The 13,921-nt window shown below is 41.8% G+C and overlaps 1 protein-coding gene across 1 annotated transcript in view; it reads right to left on the reverse strand.

Moving 5' to 3' along the window:
• Positions 1-13,502, reverse strand: part of LOC137319602 (uncharacterized) — a 29,193-nt gene extending 15,691 nt beyond the window's left edge. The window contains exons 1-4 of the mRNA XM_067981700.1: positions 13,390-13,502; positions 13,090-13,288; positions 10,198-10,400; positions 37-115 (exon numbers count right to left, since the gene is read on the reverse strand). Coding sequence (XP_067837801.1) covers positions 37-115; positions 10,198-10,400; positions 13,090-13,288; positions 13,390-13,502 — 594 coding nt within the window. The remainder of the gene's footprint in view (positions 1-36; positions 116-10,197; positions 10,401-13,089; positions 13,289-13,389) is intronic.
• Positions 13,503-13,921: the final 419 nt, after the last annotated feature.

The raw sequence follows: 13,921 nt of genomic DNA on the forward strand, positions 1-13,921 counted from the left end.
ATATAAAGGGGATCCAGATTCTGTACTAGTATTTACCTGGGATCCAGAGGCTGCACTGATGCTTGCAGGGGATCCAGAGACAGTACTAATAATTACAGGGGATCCAGAGTCTGTCCTAATATTTACAGGGGATCCAAAGTCAGCAGTAATATTTGCAGGGGATCCAGAGACAGTACTAATATTTACAGGGGATCCAAGGACAGTGCTAATATTAACAGGGGATCCAGAGACGGTACTAATATTTACAGTGGATCCAGAGACAGTATTAATATTTTCCGGGTTTCCAGAGATTCCACTATTATTTGCACGTGACCCAGAGGCAATATCATTCGTTATAGGGGGATGCAGAGACGGTGCTAATATTTACAGGGGTTCCAGAGACGGTACTGTTATCTACAGGGGATCCAGAGACGGTACTAATATTTACAGGGCTTCCAGAGACGGTACCAATATTTGCAGGGGATCCAGAGACAGTACGAATATTTACAGGGAACCAGAGACGGTACTAATATTTACAGGGTATCCAGAGATGGTACTAATATTTACAGGGATCCAGGGACGTCAAAATATTTACAGGGGATCCAGAGGCGGTACTAATCTTTACAGTGTATCCAGAGACAGTATTTATATTTGCAGGGTTTCCAGAGATTACACTATAATTTGCAAGAGACCCACAGACAATATCAATGTTAATAGGGGGATACAGAGACGGTTCGAATAATTACAGGGGATCAAGAGACGGTACTAATATCTACAGGGAATCAAGAGACGGTACTAATATTTACAGGGCTTCCAGAGACGGTACCAATATTTACAGGGTTTCCAGAGACGGCACTAATATTTACAGCGGATCTGGAGACGGCACTCATATTTACAGGAGATCCAGAGACGGCAGTAATATTTACAGGGGATCAAGAGACGGTACCAATATTTACAGGGGATCCAGAGACGACACTGATATTTACAGGGGATCCAGAGACGGCACTAATATTTACAGAGGATCCAGAGACGGCAGTAATAATTACAGGGGATCCAGAGAATGCACTAGAATTTAAAGGGGATCCAGAGACGGTTCCAATATTTACAGGGGATCCAGAAACAGTACTAATATTTACAAAGGATCGAGAGACGGTCTGATATTTACAAAGGATCTAGAGACGGTCTGATATTTACAGGGAATCCTGAGACAGTCTAATATTTACAGGGGATCCAGAAACAGTCCTAATGTTTACATGATATTCAGAGACGGTTCAAATATTCACAGTGAATCCAGAGACGGTACCAATATGTACCGAGTACCGGAGAAATTACTGATAGTATCAGGGGGATCCAGAGTCAGTACTAATAGTTACAGTGGGGATCCTGAGATGTAACTAATATTTCCAAGGGATCAAGATACAGTCCCAATATTTAGAGTAGATCCAGAGAAATTACTAATCGTATCAGGGTGATCCAGAGATAGTACTAATAGTTACAGGTGGACTCCAGAGATGTTGATGATATTTGCAGGGGATCCAGCGACAGTACTAATATTTACCGAGGGTCCAGGGATGGTACTAATATTTACAGGGAGATGCAGAGACGTTACTAATATTTACAAGGAATCTAGAGATGATACTAATATTTGCAGGGGGTCCAGAAATGGTACGAATATTGACAGGGGGTCCAGAAATGGTACTAATATTTACAGAGCATCCAGAGATGGTATTAATACATGCAGGGGATCTAGAGATGGTACTAACATTTTCATGGGGACCCAGATAAAGTACTAATAGTTTCAGGGGATCCAGATAGGGTACAAACAGTTGCAGGGGATTCCAGAGTAGTTACTAATATTTACCGGGGAAGCAAAGATGGTACTAATATTTGCATGGGGATCCAGGTAAAGTATTAATATTTGCAGAGAATACAAAAGCAGTGCTTAAATTCAAAAGGGATCTAGAGACGGTATTAATTTTTGCAGCAGGCCCAGAAATGGTACGAATAGTTACAGGGTGATCCAGAGAGGGTACAAATATTTGGAAGGGATCCAGGGACGGTACTAAGATTGATAGAGTACCGAGAGTAATTCCTTACAGTTATAGGCTGATCCAGAGACATTAATAATAGTTATATGTGGACTGCAGAGATGCTACTAATATTTACAGGTGATTCAGAGACGGTACAAATATTTACAGGGGATCCAGAGACGGTATTAATATTTACAGGGGATCCAGAGACGGCACATATATTTACAGGGGATCCAGAGACGGTACTAATATTTTCAGGGGATCCAGATAAAGTACTATTATTTGCAGGGGGATCCCCTCCTCTCCCCCATTCCTCTCCTTCTGTCCCCATTCCTCCTATCCATTCTTCCCCACCTAAACCCATTACTCCTCTCCTCTCATGATCCTCTCCTACTCTCCCCATTCCTCTCTACTTTTCCCATTGACCCTTCATCTCCCCCGTTCCTCCCTGCACTCACTCATTCCTCCACTCCTGTCCCTCATTGCTCCTCTCCCCCTGTTCCTCCACTCCTCTCCCCCGTTCCTCCCCTCCTCTCCCCCTGTTCCTCCACTCCTCTCCCCCTGTTCCTACCCTCCTCTCCCTGTTCCGCGCCTCCTCGTCCCGTTCCTCGCCTCCTCGTCCCGTTCCGCGCCTCCTCGCCACATTCCTCACCTCTTCTCCCCGTTCCTCGCCTCCTCTCCCCGTTCCTCACTTCGTCTCGCCCTCTCCTCTCCCCATTCCTCCCCTCCTCTCCCCATTCCTCCTCTCCGCTCCCCAATTCTCCCCTCCTCTCCCCTGTAATTCGCTTCTTGTCCTCGTCCTGTCCTCCTATCCCCATTCCTCCCTTCCTCTCTGCCACTCGTCCCCTCCTCTCCCTCATTGCTCGCCTCCTCGACCACATCCCTCCCGACTTCTAACTATTTTCAGGTGGTCCAGAGACTGCATTAATATTAACAGGGCGATCCAGAGATGCTTCTAATCCTTAAAGGGGAGTCAACAGAAAGTACTAGTATTTAAAGGGGATCCAGAGACAGTACTGATATTTACAGGGCATCCAGTGACGGTACTAATATTTATAGGGGATCCAGAGACAGTACTGATAATTACAGGGGATCCAGAGACAGTACTAATATTTACAGGGATCCAGAGACAGTAGTAATAATTACAGGGGATCCAGAGACAGTACTAATATTTACAGGGGATCCAGAGACAGTACTAATAATTACAGGGGATCCAAGGACAGTACTAAAATTAACATGGGATCCAGAGACAGTACTAATATGGACAGGTGATCCAGTGACGGTACGAATATTTACAGGGGATCCAGAGATAGTACTAATATTTACAGGGGATCCAGAGACGGTATTAATATTTACAGGGGGTCCAGAGACGGTACTAATATTTACCGTGGATCCAGAGACAGTATTAATATTTGCAGGGTTTCCAGAGATTCCACTATTATTTGCACGAGACCCAGAGGCAATATCAATCGTTATAGGGGGATCCAGAGACGGTGCAAATATTTACAGGGGATCCAGCGATGGTACTAATATCTATAGGGGATCTAGAGACGGTGCTAATATTTACAGGGGATCCAGTGACGGTACTAATATTTACAGGGGATCCAGAACCGTTACTAATATTTACAGTGGATCCAGAGACAGCATTAATATTTGCAGGGTTTCCAGAGATTACACTATTATTTGCAAGATACCCAGAGACAATATCAATCGTTATCGGGGGATACAGAGACGGTGCTAATATTTACAGGGGATCCAGAGACGGTACTAATATCTACAGGGGATATAGAGACTGTGCTAATATTATAAAGGGATCCAGAGACGGTACTAATATTTACAGGGGATCCATAGACGGTATTAATATTTAAAGTGGATCCAGAGAAAGTATTAATATTTGCCGGGTTTGCAGAGATTCCACTATTAGTTGCAAGAGACCCAGAGGCAATATCAATCGTTATAGGGGGATCCAGAGACGATATGAATCATTACAGGGATCCAGAGACGGCAAAAATATTTACAGGGATCCAGAGACAGTACTAATAATTACAGGGGATCCTGAGACAGTACTAATATTTACAGGGGATCCAGTGACGGTACTAATATTTACAGGAGATCCAGAGACAGTTCTACTTTTTAAAAGGTATCCAGAGACGGTACTAATATTTACAGGGATCCAGAGACGGCAAAAATATTTACAGGGGATCCAAAGACGGTAATAATATTTACAGTGGATGCAGAGACAGTACTAATATTTACAGGGATCCAGAGACAGTACTAATAATTACAGGGGATCCAGAGACAGCACTAATAATTACAGAGGATCCAGTTACGGTACTAACATCTACAGGGGATCCAGAGACTGAACTAATGTTTAAAGGGGATCCAGATTATGTACTAATATTTACATGTGATCCAGAGACTGTACTAATACTTACAGGGGATCCAGAGACAGTACTAATAATTACAGGGATCCAGAGACGGCAAAAATATTTACAGGGTATCCAGAGACGGTACTAATATTTAAAGTGGATCCAGAGACAGTACTAATATTTACAGGGATCCAGAGACAGTACTAATAATTACAGGGGATCCTGAGACAGTACTAATATTTACAGGGGATCCAGTGACGGTACTAATATTTACAGGAGATCCAGAGACGGTGCTAATATTTATAGGGGATCCAGAGACGGTACTATTATCTACAGGGGATCCAGAGACGGTACTAACATTTACAGGGCTTCCAGAGACGGTACTAATATTTACAGGGATACAGGGACGGCAAAATATTCACAGGGGATCCAGAGGCGGTACTAATATTTACAGGGATCCAGAGACAGTACTAATATTTACAGGGATCCAGAGACGGCAAAAATATTTACGGGGATCCAGAGACGGCAAAAATATTTACATAGGATCCAGAGACGGTAATAATATTTACTGTGGATCCAGAGACAGTACTAATATTTACAGGGATCCAGAGACAGTACTAATAATGACAGGGGATCCAGAGACAGTACTAATAATTACAGGGGATCCAGAGACGGTGCTAATATTTACAGGGGATCCAGAGACGGTACTATTATCTACAGGGGATCCAGAGACGGTACTAACATTTACAGGGCTTCCCGAGACGGTACCAATATTTACTGGAGATCCAGAGATGGTACTAATATTTACAGGGATACAGGGACGTCAAAATATTTACAGGGGATCCAGAGGCGGTATTAATATTTACAGTGTATCCAGAGACAGTATTTATATTTGCAGGGTTTCCAGAGATTACACTATAATTTGCAAGAGACCCACAGACAATACCAATGTTAATAGGGGGATACAGAGACGTTGCGAATAATTACAGGGGATCCAGAGACAGTACTAATGGTTGCAGGGGATCCAAAGACGACACAAAGATTTGCAAGGAATCCAGAGACAGTACTAATATTTACAGGGATCCAGTGACAGTATTAATAATTACAGGGGATCCAGAGACTGTACTAATATTTACAGGGGATCCAAAGACAGTACTAATATTTACAGGGATCCAGAGACAGTACTCATATTTACAGGGGATCCAGAGACAGTCCTAATATGTACAGGGGATCCAGAGACTGTACGAATATTTTCAGAGGATCCAGTGACGGTACTAATATTTACAGGGGATCTAGAGACGGTACTAATATTTACAGGGGATCCAGAGACAGTACTAATATTTACAGGGGATCCAGAGACAGTACTAATAATTACAGGGGATCCAAGGACAGTACTAAAATTAACATGGGATCCAGAGACAGTACTAATATGGACAGGTGATCCAGTGACGGTACGAATATTTACAGGGGATCCAGAGATAGTACTAATATTTACAGGGGATCCAGAGACGGTATTAATATTTACAGGGGGTCCAGAAACGGTACTAATATTTACCGTGGATCCAGAGACAGTATTAATATTTGCAGGGTTTCCAGAGATTCCACTATTATTTGCACGAGACCCAGAGGCAATATCAATCGTTATAGGGGGATCCAGAGACGGTGCAAATATTTACAGGGGATCCAGCGATGGTACTAATATCTATAGGGGATCTAGAGACGGTGCTAATATTTACAGGGGATCCAGTGACGGTACTAATATTTACAGGGGATCCAGAGCCGTTACTAATATTTACAGTGGATCCAGAGACAGCATTAATATTTGCAGGGTTTCCAGAGATTACACTATTATTTGCAAGATACCCAGAGACAATATCAATCGTTATCGGGGGATACAGAGACGGTGCTAATATTTACAGGGGATCCAGAGACGGTACTAATATCTACAGGGGATATAGAGACTGTGCTAATATTATAAAGGGATCCAGAGACGGTACTAATATTTACAGGGGATCCATAGACGGTATTAATATTTAAAGTGGATCCAGAGAAAGTATTAATATTTGCCGGGTTTGCAGAGATTCCACTATGAGTTGCAAGAGACCCAGAGGCAATATCAATCGTTATAGGGGGATCCAGAGACGATACTAATCATTACAGGGATCCAGAGACGGCAAAAATATTTACAGGGATCCAGAGACAGTACTAATAATTACAGGGGATCCTGAGACAGTACTAATATTTACAGGGGATCCAGTGACGGTACTAATATTTACAGGAGATCCAGAGACAGTTCTACTATTTAAAAGGTATCCAGAGACGGTACTAATATTTACAGGGATCCAGAGACGGCAAAAATATTTACAGGGGATCCAGAGACGGTAATAATATTTACAGTGGATGCAGAGACAGTACTAATATTTACAGGGATCCAGAGAGAGTACTAATAATTACAGGGGATCCAGAGACAGCACTAATAATTACAGAGAATCCAGTTACGGTACTAACATCTACAGGGGATCCAGAGACTGAACTAATGTTTAAAGGGGATCCAGAGACGGTACTAATATTTAAAGTGGATCCAGAGACAGTACTAATATTTACAGGGATCCAGAGACAGTACTAATAATTACAGGGGATCCTGAGACAGTACTAATATTTACAGGGGATCCAGTGACGGTACTAATATTTACAGGAGATCCAGAGACGGTGCTAATATTTATAGGGGATCCAGAGACGGTACTATTATCTACAGGGGATCCAGAGACGGTACTAACATTTACAGGGCTTCCAGAGACGGTACTAATATTTACAGGGATACAGGGACGGCAAAATATTCACAGGGGATCCAGAGGCGGTACTAATATTTACAGGGATCCAGAGACAGTACTAATATTTTCAGGGATCCAGAGACGGCAAAAATATTTACAGGGATCCAGAGACGGCAAAAATATTTACATAGGATCCAGAGACGGTAATAATATTTACAGTGGATCCAGAGACAGTACTAATATTTACAGGGATCCAGAGACAGTACTAATAATGACAGGGGATCCAGAGACAGTACTAATAATTACAGGGGATCCAGAGACGGTGCTAATATTTACAGGGGATCCAGAGACGGTACTATTATCTACAGGGGATCCAGAGACGGTACTAACATTTACAGGGCTTCCAGAGACGGTCCCAATATTTACTGGAGATCCAGAGATGGTACTAATATTTACAGGGATACAGGGACGTCAAAATATTTACAGGGGATCCAGAGGCGGTATTAATATTTACAGTGTATCCAGAGACAGTATTTATATTTGCAGGGTTTCCAGAGATTACACTATAATTTGCAAGAGACCCACAGACAATACCAATGTTAATAGGGGGATACAGAGACGGTGCGAATAATTACAGGGGATCCAGAGACAGTACTAATGGTTGCAGGGGATCCAAAGACGACACAAAGATTTGCAAGGAATCCAGAGACAGTACTAATATTTACAGGGATCCAGTGACAGTATTAATAATTACAGGGGATCCAGAGACTGTACTAATATTTACAGGGGATCCAAAGACAGTACTAATATTTACAGGGATCCAGTGACGGTACCAATATTTACAGGGGATCCAGAGACGGTACTAATATTTACAGGGGATCCAGAGACAGTACTAATATTTACATGGGATCCAGAGACGGTACTAACATTTACAGGGGATCCAGAGACATTACTAATGTTTACAGGGGATCCAGAGACAGTACTAATGTTTACAGGGGATCCAAAGACGACACAAAGATTTTCAAGGGATCCAGAGACAGTACGAATATTTACAGGGATCCAGAGACGCTACCAATATTTACAGGGGTTCCAGAGACTGTACTAATATTTACAGGGGTTCCAGGGACAGTGCTAATATTTACAGGGATCTAGAGACAGTAGTGATATTTACAGGGAATCCAGAGACTGTACTAATACTAACAGGGGATCCAGAGACAGTACTAATACTTACAGGGGATCCAGAGACTGTACTAATATTTACAGGGATCCAGAGACAGCACTAATATTTAAAGGGGATCCAGAGACAGTACTAATATTTACAGGGGATCCAGAGACAGTACTAATATGTACAGGGGATCCAGAGACAGTACGAATATTTTCAGAGGATCCATTTACGGTACTAATATTTACAGGGGATCCAGAGATGGTACTAATATTTACAGGGCATCCAGACACAGTACTAATATTTACATGGGATCCAGAGACGGTACTAACATTTACAGGGGATCCAGAGACATTACTAATGTTTACAGGGGATCCAGAGACAGTACCAATGTTTCCAGGGGATCCAAAGACGACACAAAGATTTTCAAAGGAATCCAGAGACAGAACGAATATTTACAGGGATCCAGAGACGCTACTAATATTTACAGGGGTTCCAGAGACTGTACTAATATTTACAGGGGTTCCAGGGACAGTGCTAATATTAAACGGGATCTAGAGACAGTACTGATATTTACAGGGAATCCAGAGACTGTACTAATACTAACAGGGGATCCAGAGACAGTACTAATAATTACAGGGGATCCAGCGACTGTACTAATATTTACAGGGATCCAGAGACAGCACTAATATTTAAAGGGGATCCAGAGACTGTAATAATATTTACAGGGGATCCAAAGACTGTACTAATATGTACAGGGGATCCAGAGACTGTACTAATATTTACAGGGGATCCAGAACAGTACTAATATTTACAGGGGATCCAGAGACGGTGCTAACATTTAAAAGGGATCCAGAGACAGTACTAGTAATTACAGGGAATCCAGAGACAGTACTAATATTTACAGGTGTTCCAGAGATAGTACTAATAATTCCAGGGATCCAGAGACAGTATTAATAATTACAGTGGATCCAGAGACAGTACTAATGATTGCAGTGGATCCAAGGACGACACAAAGATTTACAAGGAATCCAGAGACAGTACGAATTTTTACAGGGATCCAGAGACAGTATTAATAATTACAGGGGATCCAGAGGCTGTACTAATAATTACAGGTGATCCAAAGACTTTACTAATATTTACAGGGGATCCAGAGACAGTACTAATATTTACAGCGAATCCAGAGACAGTACTAATATTTACAGTGATCCACAGATGGTACTAATATTTTCAGGAATCCAGAGATGGTATTAATATTTACACAGGATCCAGTGACGGTACTAATATTTACAGGGATCCAGAAAGAGCACAAATATTTACAGGGACCCAGAGACAGTACAAATATTTACAGGGGATCCAGAGACGGTACTAATATTTACACAGGATCCAAAGTCGTTTCTAATATTTACAGGGATCCAGAGACTGTACTAATATTTACAGGGGATCCAGAGACAGTACTAATGGTTGCAGGGGGTCCAAAGACGACACAAATATTTACAGGTAATCTAGAGACAGTACTAATATTTACAGTGATCCAGAGACAGTATTAATAATTACAGGGGATCCAGAGACTGTACCAATATTTACAGGGGATCCAAAGACAGTACTAATATTTACAGCGGATCCAGAGACAGTACTAATATTTACAGGGGATCCAGAGACAGTACTAATATTGTCAGAGGATCCAGTGACGGTCCTAATATTTACAGGGGATCCAGAGACGGTACTAATAATTACAGGGGATCCAGAGACGGTACTAATATTTACAGGGATCCAGAGACGGCACAAATATTTACAGGGGATCCAGAGACAGTACTAATATTTACAGGGGATCCAGAGACGGTACTGATATTTACAGGGGATCCAGAGACAGTACTAATATTTACAGGGGATCCAAAGACGACACAAAGATTTTCAAGGGATCCAGAGACAGAACGAATACTGACAGGGATCCAGAGACGCTACTAATATTTACAGTGGATCCAGAGACTGTACTAATATTTACAGGGGTTCCAGGGGCAGTACTAATATTTACAGGGATCTGGAGACAGTACTGACATTTACAGGGAATCCAGAGACTGTCCTGATACTAACATGGGAAACAGAGACAGCACTAATAATTACAGGGGATCCAGAGACTGTACTAATATTTACAGGGATCCAGAGACAGCACTAATATTTACAGTGGATCCAGAGACTGTAATAATATATACAGGGGATCCAAAGACCGTACTAATATTTACAGGGGATCCAGAGACAGTACTAATATTTACAGGGATCCAGACACAGTACTAATATTTACAGTGGATCCAGAGACGGTACTAATATTTAAAAGGGATCCAGAGACAGTACTAGTAATTACAGGGGATCCAGAGACAGAACTAATATTTTCAGGGGATCCAGAGACAGTACTAATATTTACAGGGGATCCAGAGACAGTACGTAAGGTTGCAGGGGATCCAAAGACGACACAAAGATTTAAAAGGAATGCAGAGACAGTACTAATATTTACAGGGATCCAGATACAGTATTAATAATTACAGGGGATCCAGCGACAGTACTAATAATTACAGGGGATCCAGAAACAGTACTAATATTTACAGGGGATCCAGAGACAGCACTAATATTTACACAGGATCCAGTTACGGTACTAACATCTACAGGGGATCCAGAGACGGTACTAATATTTACAGGGGATCCAGACGCGGTACCAATATTTACAGGGATCCAGAGACGCTACTAATATTCACAGGGGATCCAGAGACTGTACTAATATTTACAGGGGTTACAGGGACAGTACTAATATTTACAGGGATCTAGAGACAATACTGATATTTACAGGGAATCCAGAGACTGTACTAATACTAACAGGGGATCCAGAGACAGTACTAATATTTACAGGGGATCCAGAGACAGTACTAATATTTACAGATGATCCAGTGTCGGTACTAATATTTACAGGGGATCCAGATACGGTACTAATATTTACAGCGGATCCAGACACAGTACTAATACTTACAGGGATCCAGAAACGGCACAAATATTTACAGGGGATCCTGAGACAGTATTAATATTTACAGTGGATCCAGAGACGGTACTAATATTTACAGGGATCCAGAGACGGTAGTAATATTTACAGTGGATCCAGAGACAGTATTAATATTTGCAGGGTTTCACGAGATTCCATTGTCATTTACAAGAGACCCAGAGACAATATCAATCGTTATTGGGGAATGCTGAGATGATGCTAATATTTACAGGGGATCCAGAGATGGTACCAATATTTACAGGGGTTCCAGAGACGGCACGAAAATTTACAGGGGATCCAGAGACGGCACTAATATTTAAAGGGGTACAAGAAACTGCACTAATATTTACAGGGGATCCAGACACGGTACTAATATTTACAGGCATCCAGAGACGGCACAAAGATATACAGGGGATCCAGAGACAGGTCTAATATTTACAAGGGATCCAGAGACAGTACGAATATTTACAGGATCCATAGACGCTACCAATATTTACAGGGGATCCTTAGACTGTACTAGTATTTACAGGGGTTACAGGGACAGTACTAATATTTACAGGGATCTAGAGACAGTACTGATATTTACAGGGAATCCAGAGACTGTACTAATACTACCAGGGGATCCAGAGACAGTACCAATAATTACAGGGGATCCAGAGACTGTACTAATATTTACAGGGATCCAGAGACAGCACTAATATTAACAGGGGATCCAGAGACTGTAATAATATTTACTGGGGATCCAAAGACTGTACTAATATTTACAGGGATCCAGAGATAGCAGTAATATTTACAGGGGATCCAGAGACAGTACTAGTAATTACAGGGGATCCAGAGACAGTACTAATATTTACAGGGGAACCAGAGACAGTACGAATGGTTGCAGGGGATCCAAAGACGACAGAAAGATTTACAAGGAATACAGAGACAGTACGAATATTTACAGGGATCCAGAGACAGTATTAATAATTACAGGGGATCCAGAGACAGTACTAATGGTTGCAGTGAATCCAAAGACGACACAAAGATTTACAAGGAATACAGAGACAGTAATAATATTTACAGGGATCCAGAGACAGTATTAATAATTACAGGAGATCCAGAGGCTGTACTAATAATTACAGGGGATACAAAGACAGTACTAATATTTATAGGGGATCCAGAGTCAGTACCAATATTTACAGGGGATCCAGAAACAGTACTAATATTTACAGGGGATCCAGAGACAGCACTAATATTTACAGAGGATCCAGTTACGGTACTAATATCTACAGGGGATCCAGAGATGGTACGAATATTTACAGGGGATCCAGACGCGGTACCAATATTTACAGGGATCCAGAGACGGCACAAATATTTACAGGGGATCCAGAGTCAGTACTAATGTTTACAGGGGATCCAAAAACGACACAAAGATTTTCAAGGGATCCAGGGACAGTACGAATATTTACAGGGGATTCAGAGACTGTACTAATATTTACAGGGATCCAGAGACGCTACTAATATTTACAGGGGATTCAGAGACTGTACTAATATTTACAGGGGTTCCAGGGACAGTACTAATATTTACAGGGATCTAGAGACAATACTGATATTTACAGCGGATCCAGAGACGGTAGTAATATTTACAGTGGATCCAGAGACAGTATTAATATTTGCAGGGTTTCACGAGATTCCACTATCATTTACAAGAGACCCAGAGACAATATCAATCGTTATTGGAGAATCCTGAGATGGTGCTAATATTTACAGGGGATCCAGAGACGGTACCAATATTTGCAGGGGTTCCAGAGACGGCACTAAAATTTACAGGGGATCCAGAGACGGCACGAATATTTACAGGGGTACCAGAAACTGCATTAATATTTACAGGGGATCCAGAGACGATAGTAATATTTACAGGGGATCCAGAGATGGTACTAATATTTACAGGGGATCTGGAGATGGTTCTAATATTTACAGGGGATCCAGAGATGGTACTAATATTTACAAGGGATCGAGAGACGGTTCTAATTTTTAGATGGGTTCTAGAAACAGTACTAATATTTACAGGGTGTCCAGATACTCTACTGATCGTGACAGGGCATCCACAGATGGTACTAATTCAAAGGTTGCAGAACATTTTGAGGAGAGGGAGAAAAAGAGCCAGACGTTGTGGTCCATGTGGGTATCAACGACAAAGGAAGGAAAAGGGATGAGGTTCTGCTGTCAGAATTTCAGGAGCTGGGAAGGAAGTTAAAAAGCAGGACCTCAAAGGTAGTAATCTCTGGACTGCTCTCAGTGCCACGCGCCAGTGAGTATAGGATTCGTAGGATAAGACTGCATGGCTGGAAAAATGGTGCAGGAGGGAGGGTTTCAGATTCCATGGGCACTGGGATCCAGAGACGCTACTAATATTTACATGGGATTCAGAGACTGTACTAATATTTACAGGGGTTCCAGGGACAGTACTAATATTTACAGGGATCTAGAGACAATACTGATATTTACAGCGGATCCAGAGACGGTAGTAATATTTACAGTGGATCCAGAGACAGTATTAATATTTGCAGGGTTTCACGAGATTCCACTATCATTTACAA

The sequence above is a fragment of the Heptranchias perlo genome, unplaced genomic scaffold (assembly GCF_035084215.1).
Source record: "Heptranchias perlo isolate sHepPer1 unplaced genomic scaffold, sHepPer1.hap1 HAP1_SCAFFOLD_88, whole genome shotgun sequence".
Taxonomy (NCBI): Eukaryota; Metazoa; Chordata; class Chondrichthyes; order Hexanchiformes; family Hexanchidae; genus Heptranchias; species Heptranchias perlo.